This window comes from Homarus americanus, unplaced genomic scaffold (assembly GCF_018991925.1).
Source record: "Homarus americanus isolate GMGI-L3 unplaced genomic scaffold, GMGI_Hamer_2.0 scaffold6317, whole genome shotgun sequence".
Classification (NCBI taxonomy): domain Eukaryota; kingdom Metazoa; phylum Arthropoda; class Malacostraca; order Decapoda; family Nephropidae; genus Homarus; species Homarus americanus.
In genome coordinates this window covers 1,569,300-1,592,018 of record NW_024730668.1, presented here as the reverse complement: position 1 = coordinate 1,592,018, position 22,719 = coordinate 1,569,300, and the positions used below count along the sequence as shown (strand labels likewise).

At 36.7% G+C, this 22,719-nt stretch overlaps 2 protein-coding genes across 5 annotated transcripts in view; one reads left to right on the top strand and one right to left on the bottom strand.

The window, feature by feature from the left end:
* Positions 1–2,915: 2,915 nt before the first annotated feature.
* LOC121867172 (ATP synthase subunit gamma, mitochondrial-like) lies at positions 2,916–17,066 on the bottom strand. Its single transcript, XM_042366954.1, has 6 exons — positions 16,930–17,066; positions 11,587–11,773; positions 10,936–11,117; positions 8,765–8,908; positions 8,407–8,627; positions 2,916–3,512 (listed from the first exon to the last, which is right to left on the bottom strand). The coding sequence occupies exons 1-6, from the start codon at positions 16,962–16,964 to the stop codon at positions 3,412–3,414; spliced, it is 870 nt and encodes a 289-aa protein (XP_042222888.1). The 5' UTR covers positions 16,965–17,066; the 3' UTR covers positions 2,916–3,411.
* Positions 17,067–18,365: 1,299 nt separating this feature from the next.
* The window catches only part of LOC121867170 (protein arginine N-methyltransferase 9-like), a gene marked incomplete at its 3' end in the record, with an annotated part of 30,455 nt that continues 26,101 nt past the window's right edge, over positions 18,366–22,719 (top strand). The window contains 1 exon segment of one of the 4 annotated variants that reach the window (XM_042366951.1): positions 18,366–18,416. Coding sequence is in view for 2 of the 4 variants with exons in the window: in XM_042366947.1 (XP_042222881.1) it covers positions 18,641–18,710 (70 nt within the window). 4 annotated transcript variants of the gene reach the window in all.

Genomic DNA, 22,719 nt, shown 5'->3' with positions numbered 1-22,719 from the left:
GCTCTTCCACATCATCCTCTTCCACTTCGAGGCCCATTGACTGACCAATGGACACAATCTTCTTGTCCAACTCTGCTTCTTCTTCAAATCCCTCAAAATCATGGACTGCTGATGGCCACAGTGTTTTCCATGCAAAATTGAGGGATCTAATGGAGACTTCTTGCCATGATGACACAATCAATTTTACAGCCTCCAGGATGTTGAATTGTGTCTTCCAGAACTGTGCCAGTGTTAGTTCAGGATCAGTGGAAGTTGCCTGATAACACCTCCTGAACATTTTCTTCATGTACAACTTCTTGAAATTGCTGATCACATTCTGGTCCATTGGCTGTATAATTGATGTCGTGTTGGGAGGCAAAAACAACACTTTGACAAAGTCAAATCGAGCCTCCAAAGTGCTGGCAAGTTCAGGGTCATGACCAGGGGCATTATCCATAAGGAGAAGAGCCTTTAAATGGAGTTTATTGGTGGTTATGTAGCTCTTCACAGAAGGGCAAAACACCGCAACAGCCCATTCATTAAAGAGCTGTCTTGTTGCCCATGCCTTACCACCTTTTGTTGCTTGAACACCCTGGGGTTCTCAGAGTGGTAGACAAGCATAGGCTTCAGTCGGAAGTCCCCTGAAACATTGGCACCAAGCAATAGAGTGAGACGGTCCTTCATGGGTTTATGCCCAGGTAAAGAGGCTTCATCTCTGGTGATGAATGTCGTTTTGGGCATTTTCTTCCAGAACAGCCCAGTTTCGTCCACATTGAACACTTGCTGTGGAAGATAATTTTCTTCCTCCACCAGTTCCTTAAAGTCCACTACAAATTTTGTTGCTCTTTCTTTACCTGCACTGGCAGCCTCACCATGCCTAATAACACTGAAATTGTCACTTCTTTTCTTAAATTTTTCAAACCAGCCCTTGCTGGCCCTAAACTCTTCAAACTCTGTGCTAGAAGAACTAGGTTGCTGTTCCTTCAAATGTTCGTAGATTTCCCTGACTCTTTCACAAATAAATTCAGTCGAAATTGAATCTCCTTTCCTTTGTTATTTCTTAATCCAAATGAGAAGTAACCTCTCTGTTTCTGCAATTAAGGATCTACCTTTAAAAACACTGGTAGATTTGTCTCACTTTCACTTCTTTAAACTCGTCTTTCTGCACAAGAATTGTCGACACAGTTGATGCCGACATGCCATATTCTTTACTAAACACATTTGTTCTAATGCCTTCTTCATGTTTCTTTATGATTTCCTGTTTTACCTAGATTGAAATCGCCTTTCTAGATTTCTTTGGACCCATGCTGGATTCAATAACAATTTCACCACAAATTTGAAGTTTATTTGCTGTAAATAAAGATTATTTTATTTATATCAACACTGCACTGCACTATATATTATCAATATGTTAAATACATTTTAGAATGACCAATAATTGTACTGTGAAAACATAAAAATAGTTTATGTTCAAGAGAGCCACAAGCAGGATGTTACCTCCACTGACGAGAGATACAAACTGACGACGTGGTGGGTGAGTGAAGTGGCTGATTGGCGCACCAAAAACTAGTTTCCTGTACTGCAATTATGTTAAATAAATGTAAATATGACTAATAATTTTATAAAACTTTAAAAAATATTTAATAGCACAACCTTCTTGAAAATTACTCAAATGGGAACGAATTTAAGCCCTAGAACCGATTACAGTGACCCCTCCGTTAACGAACTCAATCCATTCCAGAAGGTCGTTCGTTAACCGAAAAGTTCGTTAACCGAAACCATTGTTTCAATGGGTTTTTGGGTAATTGGTTCCAGCTCACCGAAAATTTCCTAAATTCAACAAAAATGGTAGAAAAGTTCACTTACTTTGAGGTGTGTATGTAGAAGGCTCCTGGATGATGATGATGATGATGATGGGATTTAGAATTGGGGTGGAGGAGAAGGAAGAAAAGAAGGCATTGGGGTGGAAGAGAAGTCACCCCATGGCGCCATTTCACCCATAAAATTTTAGCTCTCTGGTGTAATTCAAGATTATTTTCTTTAAATCAACACTGCACTGCATTATATATTGTCAATATGTAAAATATATTTCAAAATGACCAATAATTTGCTTGGAAACACAGAAAAAAAAGTGTTTAGTTGAAGAGAGTCTCAAGCAAGATGTTACCTCCAGTGAAAACAGAGAGAGACTAACTCCTGTTTGCTGTGTTAAGAGGCTGGATGCCGCATTAAACTAGTCACTTTACCTTCAATTATGTTCAATAATTGTTAAAATGACTAAAAAATTGAATATTAAACTTTTAAAATTATTGAATAGTATAAACTTCTTGATATTTACTAAAATAGTAAGGAATTTAAGCCCTAGAACCGATTAATGTATTGGCGGACTGATACTAAAGCTGGTTGCCCGGTCAGTGCAAGCAAAAACATGTTGAGGTCGGTTCGTAAGAACTTCGTTAACCGAATTTTTTTTCGTTAACCGAATTGAAGATCCTTATGGAAGGCAGTTCGTTAATCGAAATTACGTTAACCGAGGTGTTCGTTAAACGAGGGGTCACTGTACTGTATTGGCGGACTAATATTCCAGGGGCACTTTCTGGAAATTGCGAGATAATTTTTCCGGTAACTGGAAAATTCTGGGGATGAAGGATTTTTTCCGGCTTTGAGAGATGAAATAATGCATCATTCTGGAAAATTCCGTTACCCAGAAAAATCCCGAGGATGGGGGATTTCTTTCCGGGTTCAAGAGATGATGCAATGTGCATTTTCTGTAACTTCCGAGAAAATTCACCCGTTACCCGGGAAATTCTGAGGACGAGGGATTTTTTCCCCGGCTTTGAGAGAGTCGTCTCTTTACCCGAAAATATCTAATTCCCAGATATGTTCTGTACCCAATGCCCGATTTTTTATGAGTGGTAAAAATAAAAAATATGGTATACTGTATATCAACTTTATTACACCAAAATTATCTTTATCTGTACAGACAACATAACTTCAGGGTGCATTTCTCTACATTCTGGTTGTGATTTATTTGCTGGGTTACACAAAAAGTTTGAGTAAAGCAAGAATTACCTTGATAAATCCCACTCTACATATTATTTATTTGGGCTGAGACACATACTTCCGAGAAACCCAGCAAACACACCACATTATATTTTTGTCTTGTTGGTACAGAATGCAACAATCTGGGTAACTTCCAAGTACCAGACTAAACACTGGGGTTAGCTTACACTGTTACACTGGTAGTTAAGTTTTAACATTGGTGAGGAATTACTAATTGGGGTAATGCATGGCACGGATTCCAATGTACAGTATGCCTCAAAGATTTTTTTTTTTATGGCTGGGAACCTTTCTACAGCAGACCATGTGACATTTTATACACAAAAACTTCCAATCTCAAGATCTTTTAATATAAGAAGCAAATAACATCCTTTAGACAGCAGCAGCGCCGGATATGATCTCGATCAATTCTCCAGTAATGACAGACTGCCGCGTACGGTTGTATGTCAGTGTAAGCTTGTCAATCATCTCACCTGAAATGAATAAATTTATTTCTAAACAATCTGAAGTACTGGATATATACAGTTAGCAACAGGATTTGGAAAACTAAAACCATGAAAGTATCAATACATTACTGTACAGCGTACTACATTGCCTGATGGTATACAAGTACTATACAGTACTGTACCCTGAATATCTGGAATGTCATAATTAAGATATTGTACAGTAAATCCTCATTTTTGTCATTCCGAATTATACCCTTTCACTATCTGTGAACAATTTCCAATTTAAATCAAGATATTTTAAATTAATATTAAAAATAAATAAATTTCATGAGCCAATCCATGTTGCTACTTTGGGCAGCCTCTACAAACAATTTCCTCTACCATCTATGGTGAGTGCTGTATTTTCATACAGATAACAAGGCTTGCTTTACTATTTAATAAGAAAAAATAAAAAAACGGCTAAAAGCGGTTTCAAATAGCCTGCTGCAGTCAACGGTTTTATTACTACCTGGTGCCATTAATTATTCAAATTTTCTTAATGTGACTGGTGTTTGCCTTTGCTCCCTTTGATAAAGGTGTAAATTTGAAAATACAGTAAACCCTTGAAAGTCCAAACCCTATCCAGATTTTGAATAGTCTGAACCCTTTCCAGACAAGAAACATTTGTCCAGACCGGTAAAAAATTTTCGTTGAAATTCCCACCATGCGCAGTCATTTGAAATTACTGCCAGCGAGCAACCCCTTGGCACCTTTCCTCCTCTCGGTCCCGTGAGTTAGCAGTTTATTCCCCCAATCTTAGAATGGACTTGCCCATAATGCTGCACTATGATTGGTTAGCATTAGTTATAAGTTCAACACACATGGTGATGGTATTCCTCCTGGAAAAAGAACAGAAGGCAACCACATCTCTCTCTTGCACGCACGAACGCACGCGCACACACACACACACACTCTAGTTTAGTCCATCTCTTCATTATTTTGAAGTCAAATAAAAAATTATATATTGAATTTTTTCTATTCTATAATATTCAATATTATTAATAATGAAACATACACCATAGGAGGCAGATCATCTGAGAACATAATGAATAAATAAAAATAAACGTGGATGTAGCAGGAAATAGTCCCATCAGTTCCATCAAGGAACAGATTACCTTCTGATTCAGCTTGTCCTTTTATTTTGAAGTCAAATTACCAATTATTAATATTTTTTCTATTATCTAATAATGTACTGTACGTTATTTATAATATAACATACACCAAAGGAGGCTGGCCATACGAGAAAATAATAATGAATAAATAAAAAAACTGGAAAACGAATGTGCATAAATAAACGAATGTAGTACAAAAACACAATTTACTGTACTGTGTCAACCTGGTACAATAAATCATATTTTCTGAGAGATGAAAAGGGTAGACATAATGCATTACACATAATGGTGCAAGCATTTAACAGACAAGAAAAATTTTAATCTGATACAATATATGGATCAAAATTTTCATGCAATTAATATGGAAATTATAAATACAGGAATGTATCTAACCTAAGTAACTCTGAAGTGTTCTGAGGTTTTGCAATATTATTAACACAAATGCTTGTAAGAAGATAGTACTTTAGTGCTCTGATAAAATTAAATGTAAGGTATACTGCATACATGGATATACCCAAGACATAACTTTCCGTAAATGTAGATTATCAAAGCAATACTGTACTAACATTAAATTTCAAATACTGTACTGTATAACATTCATTTTATACATAAACATCAACAGCAATAAGAAAATATTTAGTGGTTACACCTTCTCAGGACAGGGATATTGAAATTAAAACTTATTATTTTTGATGAACTTCATGTTTAAATCTTACTGACTCGATATTTTGTTACTAGCAGCTAGAGTATTAGACATATGGATGGTGAATGTTTACTGAATCATATAAAGGACTGAATGTACAGTAGATGGAAAATCACGAGCACACTATTGTAAAAAAAGGAAATGAAGTACTGGTATGTAATTACAGTCATCCCTTGGTTATAATGCACTTGGTTATCGCTATTTTCGTTATCACACCTCCATCAAAATCTGCACACCTGCTGTTATAGCGCATTTTTCAGGCCGAGAATTTAGTTATCACGCAGTTGCCTCCAGGTGTATTGTTACCCCCTTGCTTCACCTACATCTATTGAGGATAAAATCTTTCACCTACAAATTGACAATAACACATTTGCTGTAATCAGACATATCTAGTTGCCTTAACAATTGCAACCCCAGTTGCAATTTCAAATTCTGTGTCATAACTAAGGAATAACAAAGTCTCGGGTGCACTCTAAGATGAGAGAAAACGGAGGACTCAGGCGTCCTGAAGCGATGAGAAAACGGACTCCTCAGACGGGGACTCAAATAAAGAAAGCATAGCTACATGTTTTGTGGACTACAGTATTGAGCGTACCCTTTTCATCACTTTGTAATAAAGCTAGCCATGCCTATGTGTGTTTCTGATACTTACCATAACATTATCTATATCTTTAGTGGGTTTAAATGGGAAAATAGGGGTTGGGTCTTGGGTGCCTGGAACCAATTAGAGTAAATCCCATAGGTTCTGTACTTCCGTTATTGCGTTTTTCGTTATCACGCACTAGGCGCGGTCCCAATTAGGCGTGATAACCAAGGGATGACTGTACTATTGTAATTGTGATTACGATTACATTTTGAATGTCATTGATTACGATAACTGCCAAAAATAAAAATGTAATCGATTACGATTACCCCATGTCTGGTTATTAGGCATTAATCAAATTTCAATAGACCAGAGTACAGTATCCCCATTAAAGACAATACAGTATATATTTTAATAAATAAAATAATATAGTTTATAAAAAATAAATTATCTTTTAATGAACTGTACAGTTCATTAACAATTTTTTTTATAAAACATCTTACCTTTATTATTTAAATAGCTAAAACACCAGTTAACTTAATTGACTGACTGATTAATTATCAATTATCTCCTTAGAAAAAATAGTTATTATGTAATATAAAACACACCAACCCTTGCACCCATTGAGTGAACATCCATGTCGTTGGCTTTCCCTTACAGTACACGTTTGTACTTGTAGCTACACAGACTGTCAAAGGTGTGACGGCACTGCAGCTGCCTGTCTATCGCCTCTCAGTTACTTAAATTTTGTTGCAGTGTCCAATTCAGGCAAGGAACAATTAACTTAAATGTTAACTTCTACAAGTTAACAATTAAATTTTTAAGTTAATTGCTCATGATTACTGTATTGTCTTTAATGGGGATACTGTACAGTGGTCTAATCAGATTTGATATGAGCCTAACAAGAGCTAATGGGCACAAAAAATTGCAGGGAGGGGGGGGGGGGCACTGGCTTTGCCACATTTGCTTATATTTATTCATTAATATATATATATATATATATATATCAGCCTCTTATGATGTATGTTTCATCATAAATAAAATAATATGCAAATTAAATAAGGAAAAAAAATATCATTTGAAATAAAATATTATAGGTCAATGTTAAATAGAAAAAATATATGATTTGTAATTTGACTTCAAACTAAAGAATTTTTTTTAAAGGAAACACACATGACATTTTTTGCACATTAAAAAACAAATTTAAGGACCACTGAGGAGCTAACAAGTGACTGCTTAGTGCACAGTGCTCCCCAGAACCCCAAAATTGTTTGGACATTTGAGGGTTTACTGTATCTATAAATATGTCGAGAATTCTAGTTAAAAGAATTATAAAGAAAATAGAGAAAAAACATCATAAAGAATAAAACTAGAATAGATTGCATCTCTACCAACAGCCTGACATCCAGCACAATGCATTAGCTGACAGTGGGTGCACACACTAGCTCCTGTTCACAGTATTACAGTAAAGATACCACACAGTAGTGGAGGTATACTTCCAATTTTTTTTTTTACGGGGATAAGCCCACCCGGACACAGGTCACTGACCCACATCAGGGCCTGGGGGGCGAAAATGTAATAATAATAACAATAATAATAATAATAATAATAATAATAATAATAATAATAAATAAATTTTATGATAAAACAAAAAAAAATAAAATAATAAAATAATGATAATACAGTAACTGAAATAATAATAATATTAATAATAAAGAGCTATAAATACAAAAACGCAAAAAAAAGATCAAAAGTGAGAAACGATATATGTATGTTGTGTTGTCAATGGTAAGAGAAACAATTGAGACCCTGCAATTGCATGTAAATGAAGCAGAAAGTCAGATGAGCAACCTGGGACTTGGTCACAATTTTCGTGATGCCATATGGCAGCAGGGTCTACCATTAGACAACACATTATGCTTCCAATATCTTCCCAGGCAGTAGTACCTCCCTGTTTGGTAGATACCTACTACCTACAATAAAATCTTCAAGACTTACTGTTCTTTTGTACACTTATATGGTAATATTTGTTTGTTTAAGCTTACTACAATACTGTACTGTGTAACATTGGGACTGTAGTTATTTAATAAATTTTTTTTGCAAAGTTTGCCCAAGAAATACCCCCAGCAATGATTCCTCCATTTATATCATTAAGTTGTATTTTCTCAGAAGGCATCCATGACATAAAGAGAGGACTTACTGTACAAAACCTCAAAGCAACTAAGTCACGGGTGTGAATAAACATTTGGTGGAAAGGCCCAAGTGTTTTAGCTGCTTATAAAATGACAAAGGGAATGAGAATAAAAACCCTCCTAAAAATTCAGGCAATAATTCAAAAGGAAACAAATTATTTGCTAAATCAATATTCAAGACAGCTTGCTCTTTAAAACTATATCCAGTACAGTCTATTATACAATTGCTAACCTTGTTACATGCTTAAAGAGAAGTTGAGGCAAAGTATAGCTAACATCATGGTAAACTCACCTGCATTCTTGCTAGCACTGTCCATAGCAGTCATTCTTGAGGACTGTTCTGAACAAGCACCTTCCTTTAGTGCATAGAAAAGAAGAGATGCCAGGGAATACTCCATATAAGACTGAATTACATCAGCATCGAGAGAGTCGTACACAGAGATCTTCTCTGCATTTGTGATGGATGAAGCCGAGTAGAAAGGCAACTCCAATGTGTCGTAAGATACCACAGTCCTGTTGGTGTAAGGATTTGTAATATAGAAATTATATCAGTGTCCCAAACAGTTATAATATAGATTTCTTGTGAACAAAAAAAAACCATCATGACTTCATATGTCCACAAACTATCAGACAATATTACTCTTACTTACCTAAACCTGTTGTAGACAAGTTTGCCAGAGCCAAAGTCATAGCCTGAGTTTAGGATGAATGTAGCAATTCTGGAGGCATCTTCGAAAGTGGAAGGTTTACGCCCAACTTCTCCAACTTGGGCAATTATATTTTGAGAGAGCACCCTGTAAAAGCAGCATTGTTAGTCCATAATTATCCAGCCTATACGCATTTAATTTCTGTGGCTGCCAAATATTTATTAAAACAATATGCAAACATATTTAAAGTGCCTCCCTCAAAAGGACACAAACTGTACAATAAAATACAGGGAGTTCCCACTTATTGTTTAGTTATTCACTTATGAACAAGGGAAGGTGTTTGCTTAGCATCACTGTTGCATTAGTGTTGTCAGTTGTCTTCAGCTAGCGTTAACTCTGCGTTTTGGATGAAAACCTTGATTTCAAGAGTTCATCGAACTAGATAATGCTCTAGCTCATTCTATACAGCCTCAATGACCTGTAGGATAATGTTAAAGTTGTATTCCTAACCCCAATACAACTTCAGTCCCACAGCCCAAAGGGCATAGGCCAAGAAGGCCTATTACCTATGCTGACCCTTGAGTCAGCTCCTAAGTATTATTGCTGGGGAAGACAAGACAAGACAACCCTTATAGCTTTATAAGATGTCATTGTTAAAAAGAGCAACACTTAAGTTTTACAGGTAATTCAATTACTCTTATGAAATTTAAGGGATTTTATCCAAAATCCATAATACAGTACACTATTCTTTTTAGAAATTTTTGGCAATGTATATTTTTCCTGTATGGGATTTGACTAACAAATTACTACAGGGTTTACATAAATGAAAATACAGCTTCTTAGATGCTACTTCTATAAACAATTCCTCTATTGTAATTAAATTACTTGTACTTTCAGCTGATTTTAGAAATCTAAACTTCAAAACTGCTCAAGAAACAATTAAGTCTAGTTTTACAAATACAGTATGATTTTTTCAGTACTGTACACACTAAATATTCACTGAATTTTATAAAAGCGTTTATTGTCTAACAATATCCCTCTCCTTCCCACCTCTTTCTAGTTGTATTCAGCAGGGTTGGCATTGATTAAATGAATTTGATTTAATTACTTGATTAAATCAATGATTTTTTTTTTTGCAGAAAAAATCATGATTTTTTTTCAAAAAAAAAAAAAAATTACCAAAAAAGAAATTTGAAGGTTTATAAAAGAAAATCCTTGTATAACTTTGTACTGGGATTTAAAGTCATGTCATCATAATATCAGTTTATTATGATTTTTCTGTGTACCGTATATTAAGCTTTGAAATATGCTATCTTTAGGAACACCGGCAACTCAGACTGAAATCTCTGGACCACCAGTGACAGACAGGACATGAACAGGAATGTATCTGGGCTGTGGCTTTTAATCTGAGCCAACAGTACACAGACAGGACATGAACAGTATTCAGTATCCTGTAGTAGTAGAAGAATATAATTAATAAAAAATATATAAATAAAAATTGAATTAAAATAAAATCAATGATTTTTACTGTACATAGCTATGGACAACCACTACTAAGCATTATTCAACAATAAATACTGTAACATAAATTCTCTATTTATACAGTTAGCATAATCCTACACTGTAGCCAGCAGCAGTACCAGACTGATGCTCAATTAGAAGAATCATTACCCTCCTGAGTGTGTCTTTCCTCTGCAGCATTCAAAAGGCAACTTGGAATTAGCAGAAAACATTTTTTAAACCTGAACATTTCTTCTATTGACCCTCTTAAACTACATTACATTACAGTACAGTAGAGCATAACACTCCTATGTTGAACATAAAATCTTCCTTAATCATTCTGGTTACAATACATTGTCACATTCAAAATATTGATAACCCAAAAAATTCCGATGCCCAAAATGGCCTCTTTTTTTTTATTACCAACCTAATTCAATTCTAATCTACATAAGGTAGAAAATGTGCAGCCTTAAACATAAAAAAAAGAAAAAGAAAAAAGTGCCATTCTCATTTCTGAATTTAAATTTTCTTTCATATTCTGCTTACTCTATTTCTGACTGAGAAAATATTGTAATACAGGGTACTGTATACTGCGTATGAAATTTATTTTTCCTAACACAATCCACAGAAGATGTATGCGGAGTATTAAAATCAAAATTATATACCACACTGACCTAGCCAGCTGAGCTCGTGACTTGTCACCAATGCAGACAATGGCGGCATTGGAGGCATCTGCCAGCAGCTCTGCCTTGATGTGCTTGCAGACGTTTGAGTGAATGGCTCCACACAGGCCACGATCACTACTACACGCCACAATCAACCGCTTGGGTTTTTCCTCCTCAGGCTTTACTTCTGCCTATAGCATTTAATGGAGAAAAAAGCACCATAGAAAGATGAAACAGCACGAGACAAAAATTAAGAGCACATAGACAACAAGGCAGTGTAACAGTTTATATGAATAAATACTATGAATATGACAGCCACACCAATCTACATGCATACATACATATTATACCACTTCCTATATTTAAAGTATGAATAAAACTCATATTCAAAAATAGATCATAGCTTATCTTATAGATTACAGATGAAAACTTTACACCATTTCTAACACTGCTGCAATTCACGAGAAAAAAAATCTCTCTCTCTCTCTCTCTCCTTTAAATTCTAAATCAATAAAATTCTCCCCATACAGCACAGTACTCAACTAAGTCTGTTCCATTACAAAAGTAGAATTCCTTTTATATTTTGGGTAAAAAAATAAAAATAAGTACTGTAAAGGGTAAGAGATAACACAGCTTTACACAGAAGGAAATAATCAATACCTTCTCATAGAAAGCAGCTGTTCCAGCACCATATGGCCGAGCAGGCTTCAACTCCTTTTCAGCTCGTGCATATTTAGCTGCTGACACCATTTTCATGGACTGTGTGATCTTCTGGATGTTCTTTACTGATTTCAGGCGCATGGCAATGGCCTTCAGGGTGGCCATCCCACGCACCTGCTGCTGCCCACTATTAGGAAAATTGTTGGTTAATATTCAGTAGTGACTAAACACAGACCTCTATTAATTTGTATGTACGTTGAGAAAAAAATTAGTCTACTGTATAGTGTTTTCATCAGAAACTTGTATATTTTTTTTCTGACTTCAAATTTGGGTTTGGTTCTTTAGGTTCATTTTTTGTGTCTTGTAGGGTTAGGTTACGTTTACACACCAGGGGGTCCCCAAAAATTTCCCTCCACCATTTTTGAAATGGTCTTGAAGAGCCAATGCACTTTTATTCTTTTGAAAACTTTTCTCGCTCAGCTCCTTAACCCTCAAACAACGGTTATTGTCATTTGATGATCCCAAAACAAACGCCGGGTGTGGTCATATGACATCTTTCAGTCCTGAGTAACAATTTTCACATTTAGCCCGCCAGGTGTCTCCTCAGCAACCCCTCAAGCCGACTGGTTAAGCCAATCACCATAAAGTGTGCCTCAGTGCGAACCAATGAGTCATGGAGGAAGGAGATACAACTTCTGCTCCTGCCTCCCCCCTTGTGGGAGTCAGTAGGGAGCGTATCAGAGTGAGCGCAGCAGTGTTACCACTGTCGAAGAGCCCAAGCCATCACGTAAAAGAGATATAAGAGAAGAAAAACCTTTCTACTGAAGAAATAGATTTCGAGTTGGGAAGGGTGGAAAGAATTGGATGATGCTAGTGGTGACAATGAGTGGAAACCAAATGAAGATACTGTACAGTAAAAGTAATTTCTCGGTGGAGGGAAATGAATCTTGGCAACGTCACTCTATACCAAGCGACGCACCAACACGAACAATGACTGCGCCTGCTACCCAGGAAAGTGACCCTGATAGTACTCAAGTAAGTGACTCTGATTCACCACCAGCTAGTACAAATTTTGCCTTCGTTCGGAGTGATGGGAGAGATTTTGTGCCAAACATCCCCGACTTTGATCCACCGACACCAGGCCCGTGTCAGAATTATCGGCTTCCAGAAGAGTGAATATGTTGATTATTTTTTGCAATTCATGACCACAGATATAGTAAATATGATTGTGAAAGAAACAAATTATTTCTATTAATGGTATAACAGTACACATGGTGTCACTAAAATATTATTGAGAGGACGTTCGTTTGTTCTTTTCATGGTAGTCTCTCCTCCACTTATGACGGGGTTCCGTTCCGACAACCAGGTAGTAAGTCGAACCGATTAAAATAATACATAGTGCAGGCAATAATTGTAAAACTTTTACCTTTTTAATACACAAACTGAGCGGAACATGACGTGGATGCTGTACACATACGGCAGCGTGCCAGACGTAGTTGTCGTACAGAGTCTTTGGACGTTACGACCAAACGTCTGGACTCGAAAATAAAGTAAAATATTTTTAATATAATATAACCGTCGTAAGTCCGAGTTGTTATGAGTCGCATATGTCGTAAGTCAAGGAGAGACTATGTGCAACTCTCATGTTATAACATTCTATTTTGTTTAGTTTGCCCTGAAAATAAAAATTTTATTTCAAAGAATGTGTGGATTAGGCCTACTAGGGTTACTACAATAAAAATTTTTATTGGTTTTCTACCTTCTGGGTGTTTGTGGAAAAGATTACAAAATGGGCGACGTGTAGCGAGGCAGCCATTACTGCTAGATCCCGCAACATTGCTAAATTCGATGGCGTCATAGCCATTATTTTACTGCCTTTTTATACTCAGAGGAGTGTGAGAGGAAGATTTTTATTGTGATTTTTGCAATATATACCGGTATAACAAATCCAATTGAATGATATACAGTACATATATCAATTCCATTATATTTGTTTTAAATTTTCTAAATTAGCCCATCTGTGAGGGGCAGTGAAAATTCTCCTAGCCCGACGTTTGAGGGTTAACACAGGTACCAGCTCTTAAATATTTGGTCTTTTTTTTTATGCCACAACTTCTATCTACTTCAAGGCCCAGCCCACTTTGTGGGATTATGATCAGGATGGCTGTAGTCATACACTATTATTTGTTTATTGTGAGTCATCATTACCTGATCTAAAATTTGATTTATGAGAATATACTGTTCTTGAGGCCCTCTCTGAAAGTTCTGCGTTATGTCTAGTCAAATAGTCCCTGCCTATTTTTGTTTATCTCTCAACATACAAATCAACAGAATTCCATGCATTCCTAGGGCATTTTTGGATATTTTGCAAGGTAAAAAAGCTTTCAGCTCAAAATGCAAGAAATTTTTCAGGTAGCAGCTAGGGCCAGACCACTCTTGTCAAATATTACCAAGCCTAGTTTTTATGGATTGATGGTTATCCAGCTGGAGTGAAAAGGTTAACAAAATCAGTACCATAAACATTTACACTTTCTTCAAGTCAATATTGATTGATTGTGTAACCAAGATCAGTGTCACCAGCCTTAATTAATCAAAACACTGCCTTATATTATATAATTTCACTGACTTACTTTCTGCCATGCCAGTAAGGCTCTGGTTATTTGTGGTAATTTATGAGGAAACTACTGTATTACCACTTGAAGTTGTTCAATTTCATTCATTTTTTCCACAGATGTTCTCACCATTATACAATAGTAATTATTTTAAGAGGCGACAACTTTTAATTTTAATTATATATTTTTTTCCTTTATCTATGATCATAAATCACCTATATTAGAAGGGTATGAAGGAGGGGGGAAATTGTGGTGTAAAACACAGTACGTACTTTGTATGTGAAAAATGTATTATTTACTGTAAATATTCCTCCGAAAATCTGCAGTCAGCATGTTGTCATTTACTTTCTTGTTTACAACTGATCTGTTCAGTATGAGCGTACTCTCATGTCCACAGAAAACATAAAATTACACAATAATGCATCGACAAAGTTGCTTTCATTAGTACCAGGTATCAAAATACAGTACTTTCTGTTTAATATGGCAGGGGGTCCGGTGGGGCAGAGCTTCCTGGTAGGAAGTTAGGTAGGTTTGTTTGGTTGGTTAGGGCAGGTTCTATTAGGTTCTGGCAAATGCCGCCTCTTTAAATACTTACTATAATGATAACATGAAAAAATTAAACAATTCTGTAAACTTTTTCTGGAGGTAGCGATGTTCTCATATATTACCGTATTTTGGTATTATTTCATTGTTGCCACTAAACGATTCTTGGGATTTTATAGTAGTAATCAGTAATTTTGACAATTCTAAGATACTTTTCTTCAATGACATTTCTGGCACAGATTACATACAAGTGAAATATTTAACACTATTATGTATGAAAATGTACCTTTCACGTGTTGCCACTAAACAAATCTCGGGAATTTTATAGATGCCATCAGTAATTTTGACAATTGTAAGACACTTTTCTTCAATGATAATTCTGGCTCTAATTATGGTAAAGGTGTAGAAGAGGGTAACCACCAGAAGTTGTTGGTTGATTTTCTAAATTTTTGCAATGCTGTACTTATTGTTTTGATGATTTTAAGTACTGTATATTAAAAGAAACGACAACTTTCTATTATGATTTTAAGTATTTTATTTTTAATTACTCTACGCCTGTTTACCTCGCTGAATCCCTCTTCAAGAGACGTTTCCTATAAATGATGTTGAACACTTCCACATACTCCTCCACGCGATTGCTGATTTATATCAACCTCAATATTAAGGTAAGTTGTTTAACACAAATTAACTCGATAATGCATAGAACCTGACCCAACAAACCCATAGGTTGGGTATGTTAGGTCAGGTTCTAATAGGTTCTATGCATTGTCGTTTCCATTTTTGTGTTTAATATGATATTTGTGTAGAAATAATTTCAACCAATTCCTTCTGGTGGTCATCCTCTTCTACACCTTTACCCTAATGATATACTATATAAGCTAGATATATAACATTTTATTGTGTATGTTCGTAGGTGGCAGTACACACTCAGAACATCAAATGATTGTGGAACCTTTCGGTTAGGCTAGATTCAAAACCTTTTCCAATAATTTTTGAACACTTTTTATCTTTATTTTTATAAATGCTTAGATGCCGAGATGTAACGGGGGGCTGTCTCAAACTATTGATTTGCGCCATAAATGAAGGTCAAATTCGGGTAAAATTATAGTATAGGTCATCCCTGTAATTAGATATCCATGCCTACCTAACCTAACAGGTAAAATTATCCTTTCTGTCATTCACCTACCTGGAAGTTGATATGTTTTTCAGATGGTTTTTGGTATGTCTTGAACGATTCTGACCATTTCTACAGCAAATCACTACTTTTTGAGCTCCCCCATTCTTATCCAACGATAATGGGGGACCCCATTGAAAACCAGGGGTTTTGGGTGGGGGAAAATCACAAAAAGTGGTAATTTGCAATAGAAATGAAGGTCAGAGCAACACACAGGAGCTCTCTCGGACAGTGGTAACTTAAAATCCTATAATTCACTGGATGACCGAAACGATACCACCACCTCACCTAACCAAGCCACAACCCAGGAACTACTGTAGATCTAACCTAACCTAAATTCCCAGGATGACCAAACCTAAAATAACATCCAAATTCGTCCATAACACATTAAAAACATAGTTTCAACTTCGATTTCGTTTAGTGAGGCCAAGTGAAAATTTACCATATTTTTGTTTGGTCACAGACCTTTATAAGCTTCCGCTACTTGTCCAGCCTGTGTTGATTTAGAGTTAAAAGACACCTTCCAAGCTTACTGTATTCAGTCACTTGCAAACCTAACCTAACCATAACATGTTTGCAAGAGATCAAAACTATTAATCCTGGATCAGCGTCATCAACTAGATCAATGCCACACAAATAGTGTATGCAGTGGTCAATGATCGGACAAATAACCACAGCCTTGGTAATAACCGTAAGGAACTTGGATAAATTCTCTATTATTAGTTTATCCAAAAGACTTGTACACATCACAGCATCAAGCTCAAAAGAAACATGGTTTAGGTTAATATATTAGTTTTTAAGTCACCGAGGAGAAATACTAATTACCGTCTTGTTTACATTTGGTTGTATCAGCTGATGCTAACCGGCCACTGGAAGCCATTTTCACTTTCAACATCTTATCCTCTATTATCCCACCACACACACACTGGTTCTGAGTTTAACATTTATTGATACGTAAACTATAGTATCCTGCCAAACGTAAGCTAGTAATTTAATGGATTGAGATTCTCTTACTTGTGAGGGACTAGAAGGGTGGCTCGGCGGAACATGTCGTCTGTGCAGTGACCGACCCGAAGAACACCGGGAGGGAGTCTGATGCTTCACCACCTGCCTCGACCATGGGCTTCGGAGCCTTGTGAACCATTAGGCTTCTTAACTCCTGCTTCATAAACCACTTAAGTCAAATAAGTTAAACAGTGCTTATGATTATGAGTTACCCGAGTAAGACTTGGCTTTGGGGCAGGGTCTCCTTAGTTGAGTAGTTGGGCTCCTTTGTGCTGACAGTTCCTAATACAAGGCCCCTAATTGATAAAGTTTCCCTAAGATGTTCTTGTCAAACACACTAAACCTAACCATCTTTTGTTTCAAATTTTAATTGTAATAATGATTTTTATTCCGAGAGTTAAAACAATAGAGAAGAATAAAATTATGGAAAAAAGCCACAAAAGCTGCCCATCAACAGCTGCTGACTTACCCAGTAAAGTATAAAAACAGAATATTTATTATAGGTCTATTGGTGAGTACTGCACTGTGTACCGAGCTTATATTTCTTTCTTGTCACTTACATAAGTGCGGTATTTTGATAATTATTTCAAGTGTAATCACTAACCTTGTTATGCACGAAACTGTTGGAGCACACTAATGGATATAATGCAATTTTATATACGCAAATGCACAGGACCGGGGAACGTGGAGTAAATGTATTACGTGAGCTTTACTCTCGTATAATATTTATTACATAAATTTCTATTGAACTGATATTGTTCCGTTATTACACCACAAGCAACATATTACATTAACTCAGAGTTAAGGTTAAATTGAACTTACTTAGTATAAAAAATGATTCAATTAAAATAATTGTAATTTGCTAATAATTTTTTCACAAAGTCAAAATTGCAAAAAAGACAATGTTTTCTGAATGACATGTATGCATGTACATTTACATGATGTAAATATACAGTTACTGTACTATGCTCTTAGTTTCGACAAAGTGATTAATCAGAAGTTTGTACTGTACACCATAAAAAAACACTTGAAACAAATGTTATTATGAAGCACAAACACCCAGGTTCGAGTCTCTGTGGTTCATGACCCACAATGCTCACGCCCATGAGACAAACGAACAACACTATGCCCCCCCATGTGTAAATGCTATTACTCACCATGTACGGTAACTCCATTAAATAAATTATGACCTGAATCAAAATTTCCTTACAGAATGTCAAAAACTGCTGTTTTTGTTTAGTATTTGCAAATAAAGTAATCGATGTACAGTCCTACCAAGCGACAGTGGTATAAATACATTTTACCCAATTTATAACAAACTTATATAAGCTATTAGCTTATAAAGTATATGAATAACATTTAATTCAATGGCAAATAAAGAATAGAAATTAGGAGGAACTTAGTTGTCTACAGTGTGTTAAAGCGGCATGTTTGGTTGATCTTTAGTAAGGTCAGTTACCTCGCCGCAGGGGTTAAACAGTGGAGTCTGTGGAGAGGTAAAGAATACTCAGAATAAGTTGTGATTAATGATAATTTGCTTAATGTGAAGAGTGCAGTGTAGGTTGTTATTATCCTAATCTTAGTGAAAACAAAATTAACGTAACTCGTTTACTGTACGTTAGAGTGTCGCCGTCACTGTGACAGCTAGTGGGCGAATGAAACCATTAGTGTTTAAAATGTTGTACATTGTTCACAATCAGTTCTAGTGTGAGAAGCAACAATGTATCCTATAGAGTGCTGCTGCCCACACTGTGCCTTACGCTCGTGTGGGGGTCGGTGTGGTTCTCAAGGTGCTGGTACTGAGGTCAAGTGTTACACGGGAATCTTTGGAATTTTGTGTTTTGGGTATTTCACTTGTTGCCACTAAACGTATCACCGGAGTTTTATAATTTTAATCAGTAATTTGGCAATTCTAAGACACTTTTCTTCAATGGCATTTTGGTATTTTATTACAAGTTGCCCATAATGTCCCACAATATTTTTTTTTGGGTCCGGTTCTAATCATATCTCCTCAGTTCTAACAACTTTTCTTAGTAACGTTTCCATAGCAAATGGTTCGTTTTCGAGAAAATCGCATTAATTTGTTAGATAATGGGCACTTTGTAAACATTTACCAAGTTAGGTTAGGGTAAGTTTTTATTTTTAGGACATGAGTCCCAAGGGGTTGACCAATAAGTTTTTCCATTGTATTTTGGGTGAATTTATAGTATCACACCGGTCTTTATTTCCGTATTAAAAATTTGTATTTCGTAATGTTAACACAATTCTAAGACATTTTTCTTCTGATATTTTCACCGGAAATTAAGGATAACCGAGATATCAATTTTTCAAGATTTTTACTTTCGCTCAGTCACAAGTATCGCCATGATTTGTTTACTTATGGTCTGACCCCCGGGAGCCATGAATTACCCAAAAGTACCCAAAAGTACCCAAAAGTATAGCAAATAAGGGTAAAATCTTAACGAATATCTGTTATACATACACAAAACATGTTTAATAATATTTTTAGTGTAATTTTGTAAAAATAATTTGTAAGATGAAATAATAAACAGCGAAAAACTTTCAGTATTGGCGAGCGATAAATTCCAAAGAGTTCGTGAACAAGGGAGATAACTCAGACCCATTGTGATGCACTTCGCTAACCTAACCTAACGAAAAGTAAATCCTACGGCTATGTTAAATACCCCAAAGTAACAGAAACATCGGTAATTATATCTCCATTTTGGATAGGTGACTCTTTGGAATTTAGCATTTTTCGCTGTTTATTATTTCATTATTTTGACTACATTTCAGTGAAAACATTATTAATCAGGTTTTATTGATGTAAAACATATATTCGTTAAGATTTTACCCAGATTTAATATACTTTTGGGTACTTTTGGGTAATTCGTTGGACCGCTGACCCCCTGCTCGTGCATCGCTCCAGGCCTCCGATGCTGAGTCCAGGGGGGTGGAGCCCCCTGGTTAGGTTAGGTTTTCTTGGTTGGTTTGTAATATAATTTAGGTAAATTTTTAGTTTAGGACATGAGTCCCTAGGGTTTGACCATTATGTTTTCCAGTGTATTTTGGTGTGTTTTAAACGAATCGGACCTTCATTTTTGGCGGAAATGGTTAGTTTTTGGGTATTTTTTGCATTTACACACCACACATTCCTAGCACTAATCTATTATCATATTCGAATAAGACGTCTAATTATAAGATGATTTTCATCTATTACATTACCGGCGGAAATGTGTAATAACGGAGAAGCGTATCCAAAATTTTTTCTATTTTCTTCAATTAATCTTGCGCCATTATCGCCTACCTCACCTCCCACACTGTGTCTCTTCTTCATAAATCATCACGCGCATGCGTTCCCGTACACGTCATGTGGCCAATCAAAAGCGTTTTTGTTTTTGCAACCAATTAAAATGATTTTGGGTTTAATTTGCGGTATTTTTGGCCCAATCAAATTCAAGTTTTATTTTGGGTCTCATATTTTGAAATTCAAATTCAGTTCCGACCATGGAAGTCTGCGATGGGTGTCACTTAAATTGTATGGAGCAGATTGCGAGTTTTTTGGGGGAAAAAACGAAGAAACTATAGCATTTTTTCGATCGCATGGTGTTTGACTGGGGTTCCTGCACCGCTGCTTGCTCCTCCTCCGTTGATGTTTGCTCATCCTCTGTTGATGCTTGTTCATCCTCCGTTGATTGTTTGGTCCTCCGGTGTTGGTGGAATGTCTCGGTAGCAACCGTATCTGAACTGGCAGCTTCACCAGTCATCTTTATGTTGTGGAAGTTATACCAGTGCTTAAATCGTTGAAACTAGCCTCGGCTGTCCGTAAAGGTCTCTTCCTTCGATCCTTCACCCTCTGTTTCCTTCATGTCGTCAAACAAGGATCTGGCCTTATGCTGGTTAACCATAAGGCTCACAGGGGCATTGCGTTGATTCTGGTCCTCCATCCATATTGCCAGCATCTTTTCCACCTCTATCACAGTGCTTCTAGTACGAGTTGTCTTAGTAGCACTCGGAGAAGAACCATTTCCAGCACTAACCTTAATCTTGTCAGCGTTGGTCCGGATAGTACGCACCGTTGTGGGGGTTAGACCAAGCACAGCGGCTTTGTCCACAGCACGTTCCACCTTTTCAAATCGGGTTCTTACATCCATTTTCGCAGCAAGGGTAATGGTCTTACGTTGCCTCTTCACTACACGAGCATCAATAGCACTTGATGGGCGCTTGGAAGCTATTTTGAATGGTTAGAGTACAGTTTTAGAGCAAAAGCACTTAAGCACGCATGAATGTTGTGAAGTCGTAACACAAACTGGCTTGGGGATGCTGTGACATTCCACGAGTGAGGGCAGCGCGCCGAACCGAGAGAGCTTCGCGTGAAGGAAGGATAATAATGTTAATTATTTTAATGGTGTCATAGACATATCTTATCAAACTACAAATATGATAGTTTTATAATAATTTTAATGATGTCATAGACACATCTTTTTAAACTGCAAATGTGACAGTTATACAGTAATATTTTTGTCTTTTAAGTCAGAATCATCCAATTTTGCCAGTGTACATAATATACAGTACTCTCAATAAGGCATTGCAGACTAGGGCTTGAGTAGCTGTTCAACCGCAGGTGTCAGCTTCCCCAGTTTAGTGTTTACACACATGCATGTAAAATGGTTAGGTTTATGTATAGGGTTTTTCTGCGAGTTTAGTTTATTCCTCGCGGAGCTTGGATGATGTGACCGAGCGATGTAATAGCCCCTGTCTTATAGGCATGAGTATTATATAAATGGTTTAATTACATTTGATTTATATACTCTATCACCCTCTGTAACTTTCCACTAGCTATGAGGTAGCATGTTCGGAGCACGTGATAAAGTTTGTCCACTGGAAGTCGTGTCACTTAGTGCTGAGCTAAGGCATTAAGTAGCCGGCTTTCTGGCCACCTCTTGCGGCAGTAGTTTGATATCCTTGACGAGAGGAAGACATTATTAAGAGCCATCATGGATGGTTCTGTCTTTCCTCGAGGGAGGACGTATATTACCGTTCTCCCTCGACGACGGGTATTACAGTGGTCCCTCGGTTAACGAGCACAATTCGTTCCAGAAGGTTGCTCGTTAACCGTTGTTTCAATGGGTTTTTGGGTAATTGGTTCCAGCTCACCGAAAATTGTCTCGAGTCAACAAAAAAGGTAGTAAAGTACACTTACTTTGAGGTGTGTATGTAGAAGGCTCCTGGATGATGATGCTGATGTGAATTTGAAGTGGGAGGTGGAGGAGGAGAAGGGAGAACAAAAGGAAGTGGAGGTGGAGGAGAAGCATTTTACTGCTTCTTGGAAGGTGAGTCACCTTCCATGAAAATGTCAGGAACCTCTGGACTGACAGATTTCCCACCAGGAACATCCTCTCTCCTTCTTGAAGTGGTGGGCTGAGGGCTAGCATCTTGTTCCTGCCACCTTTTACTGAAGAAACTGTCAATTTTTGTCTGTGGGGCATCTCTCCTCATCATTAACTGATGTTTGAAGGAGACCACTTTGTCCTCAACATGACACAAAGCTAGTAAAAAATTTTCCACATCTGGGTGCCTTGAAGCCAGTTTCCTGAACTTCTCCCAGTGGTCAACAACATCTTTCAACTCTGAAGTTGACATATGGTCATCACTTTCCGTTTCCTCCTCACCACTGTAGCCTCTAACATCTCATCCAGTTGCTGCAAGTCTTCAGGAGTAAGTTCCTATTCATGAGACATCACAAGCTCTTCTGCATCATCCTCCTCCACTTCAAGGCCCAATGACTGACCGATGGACACA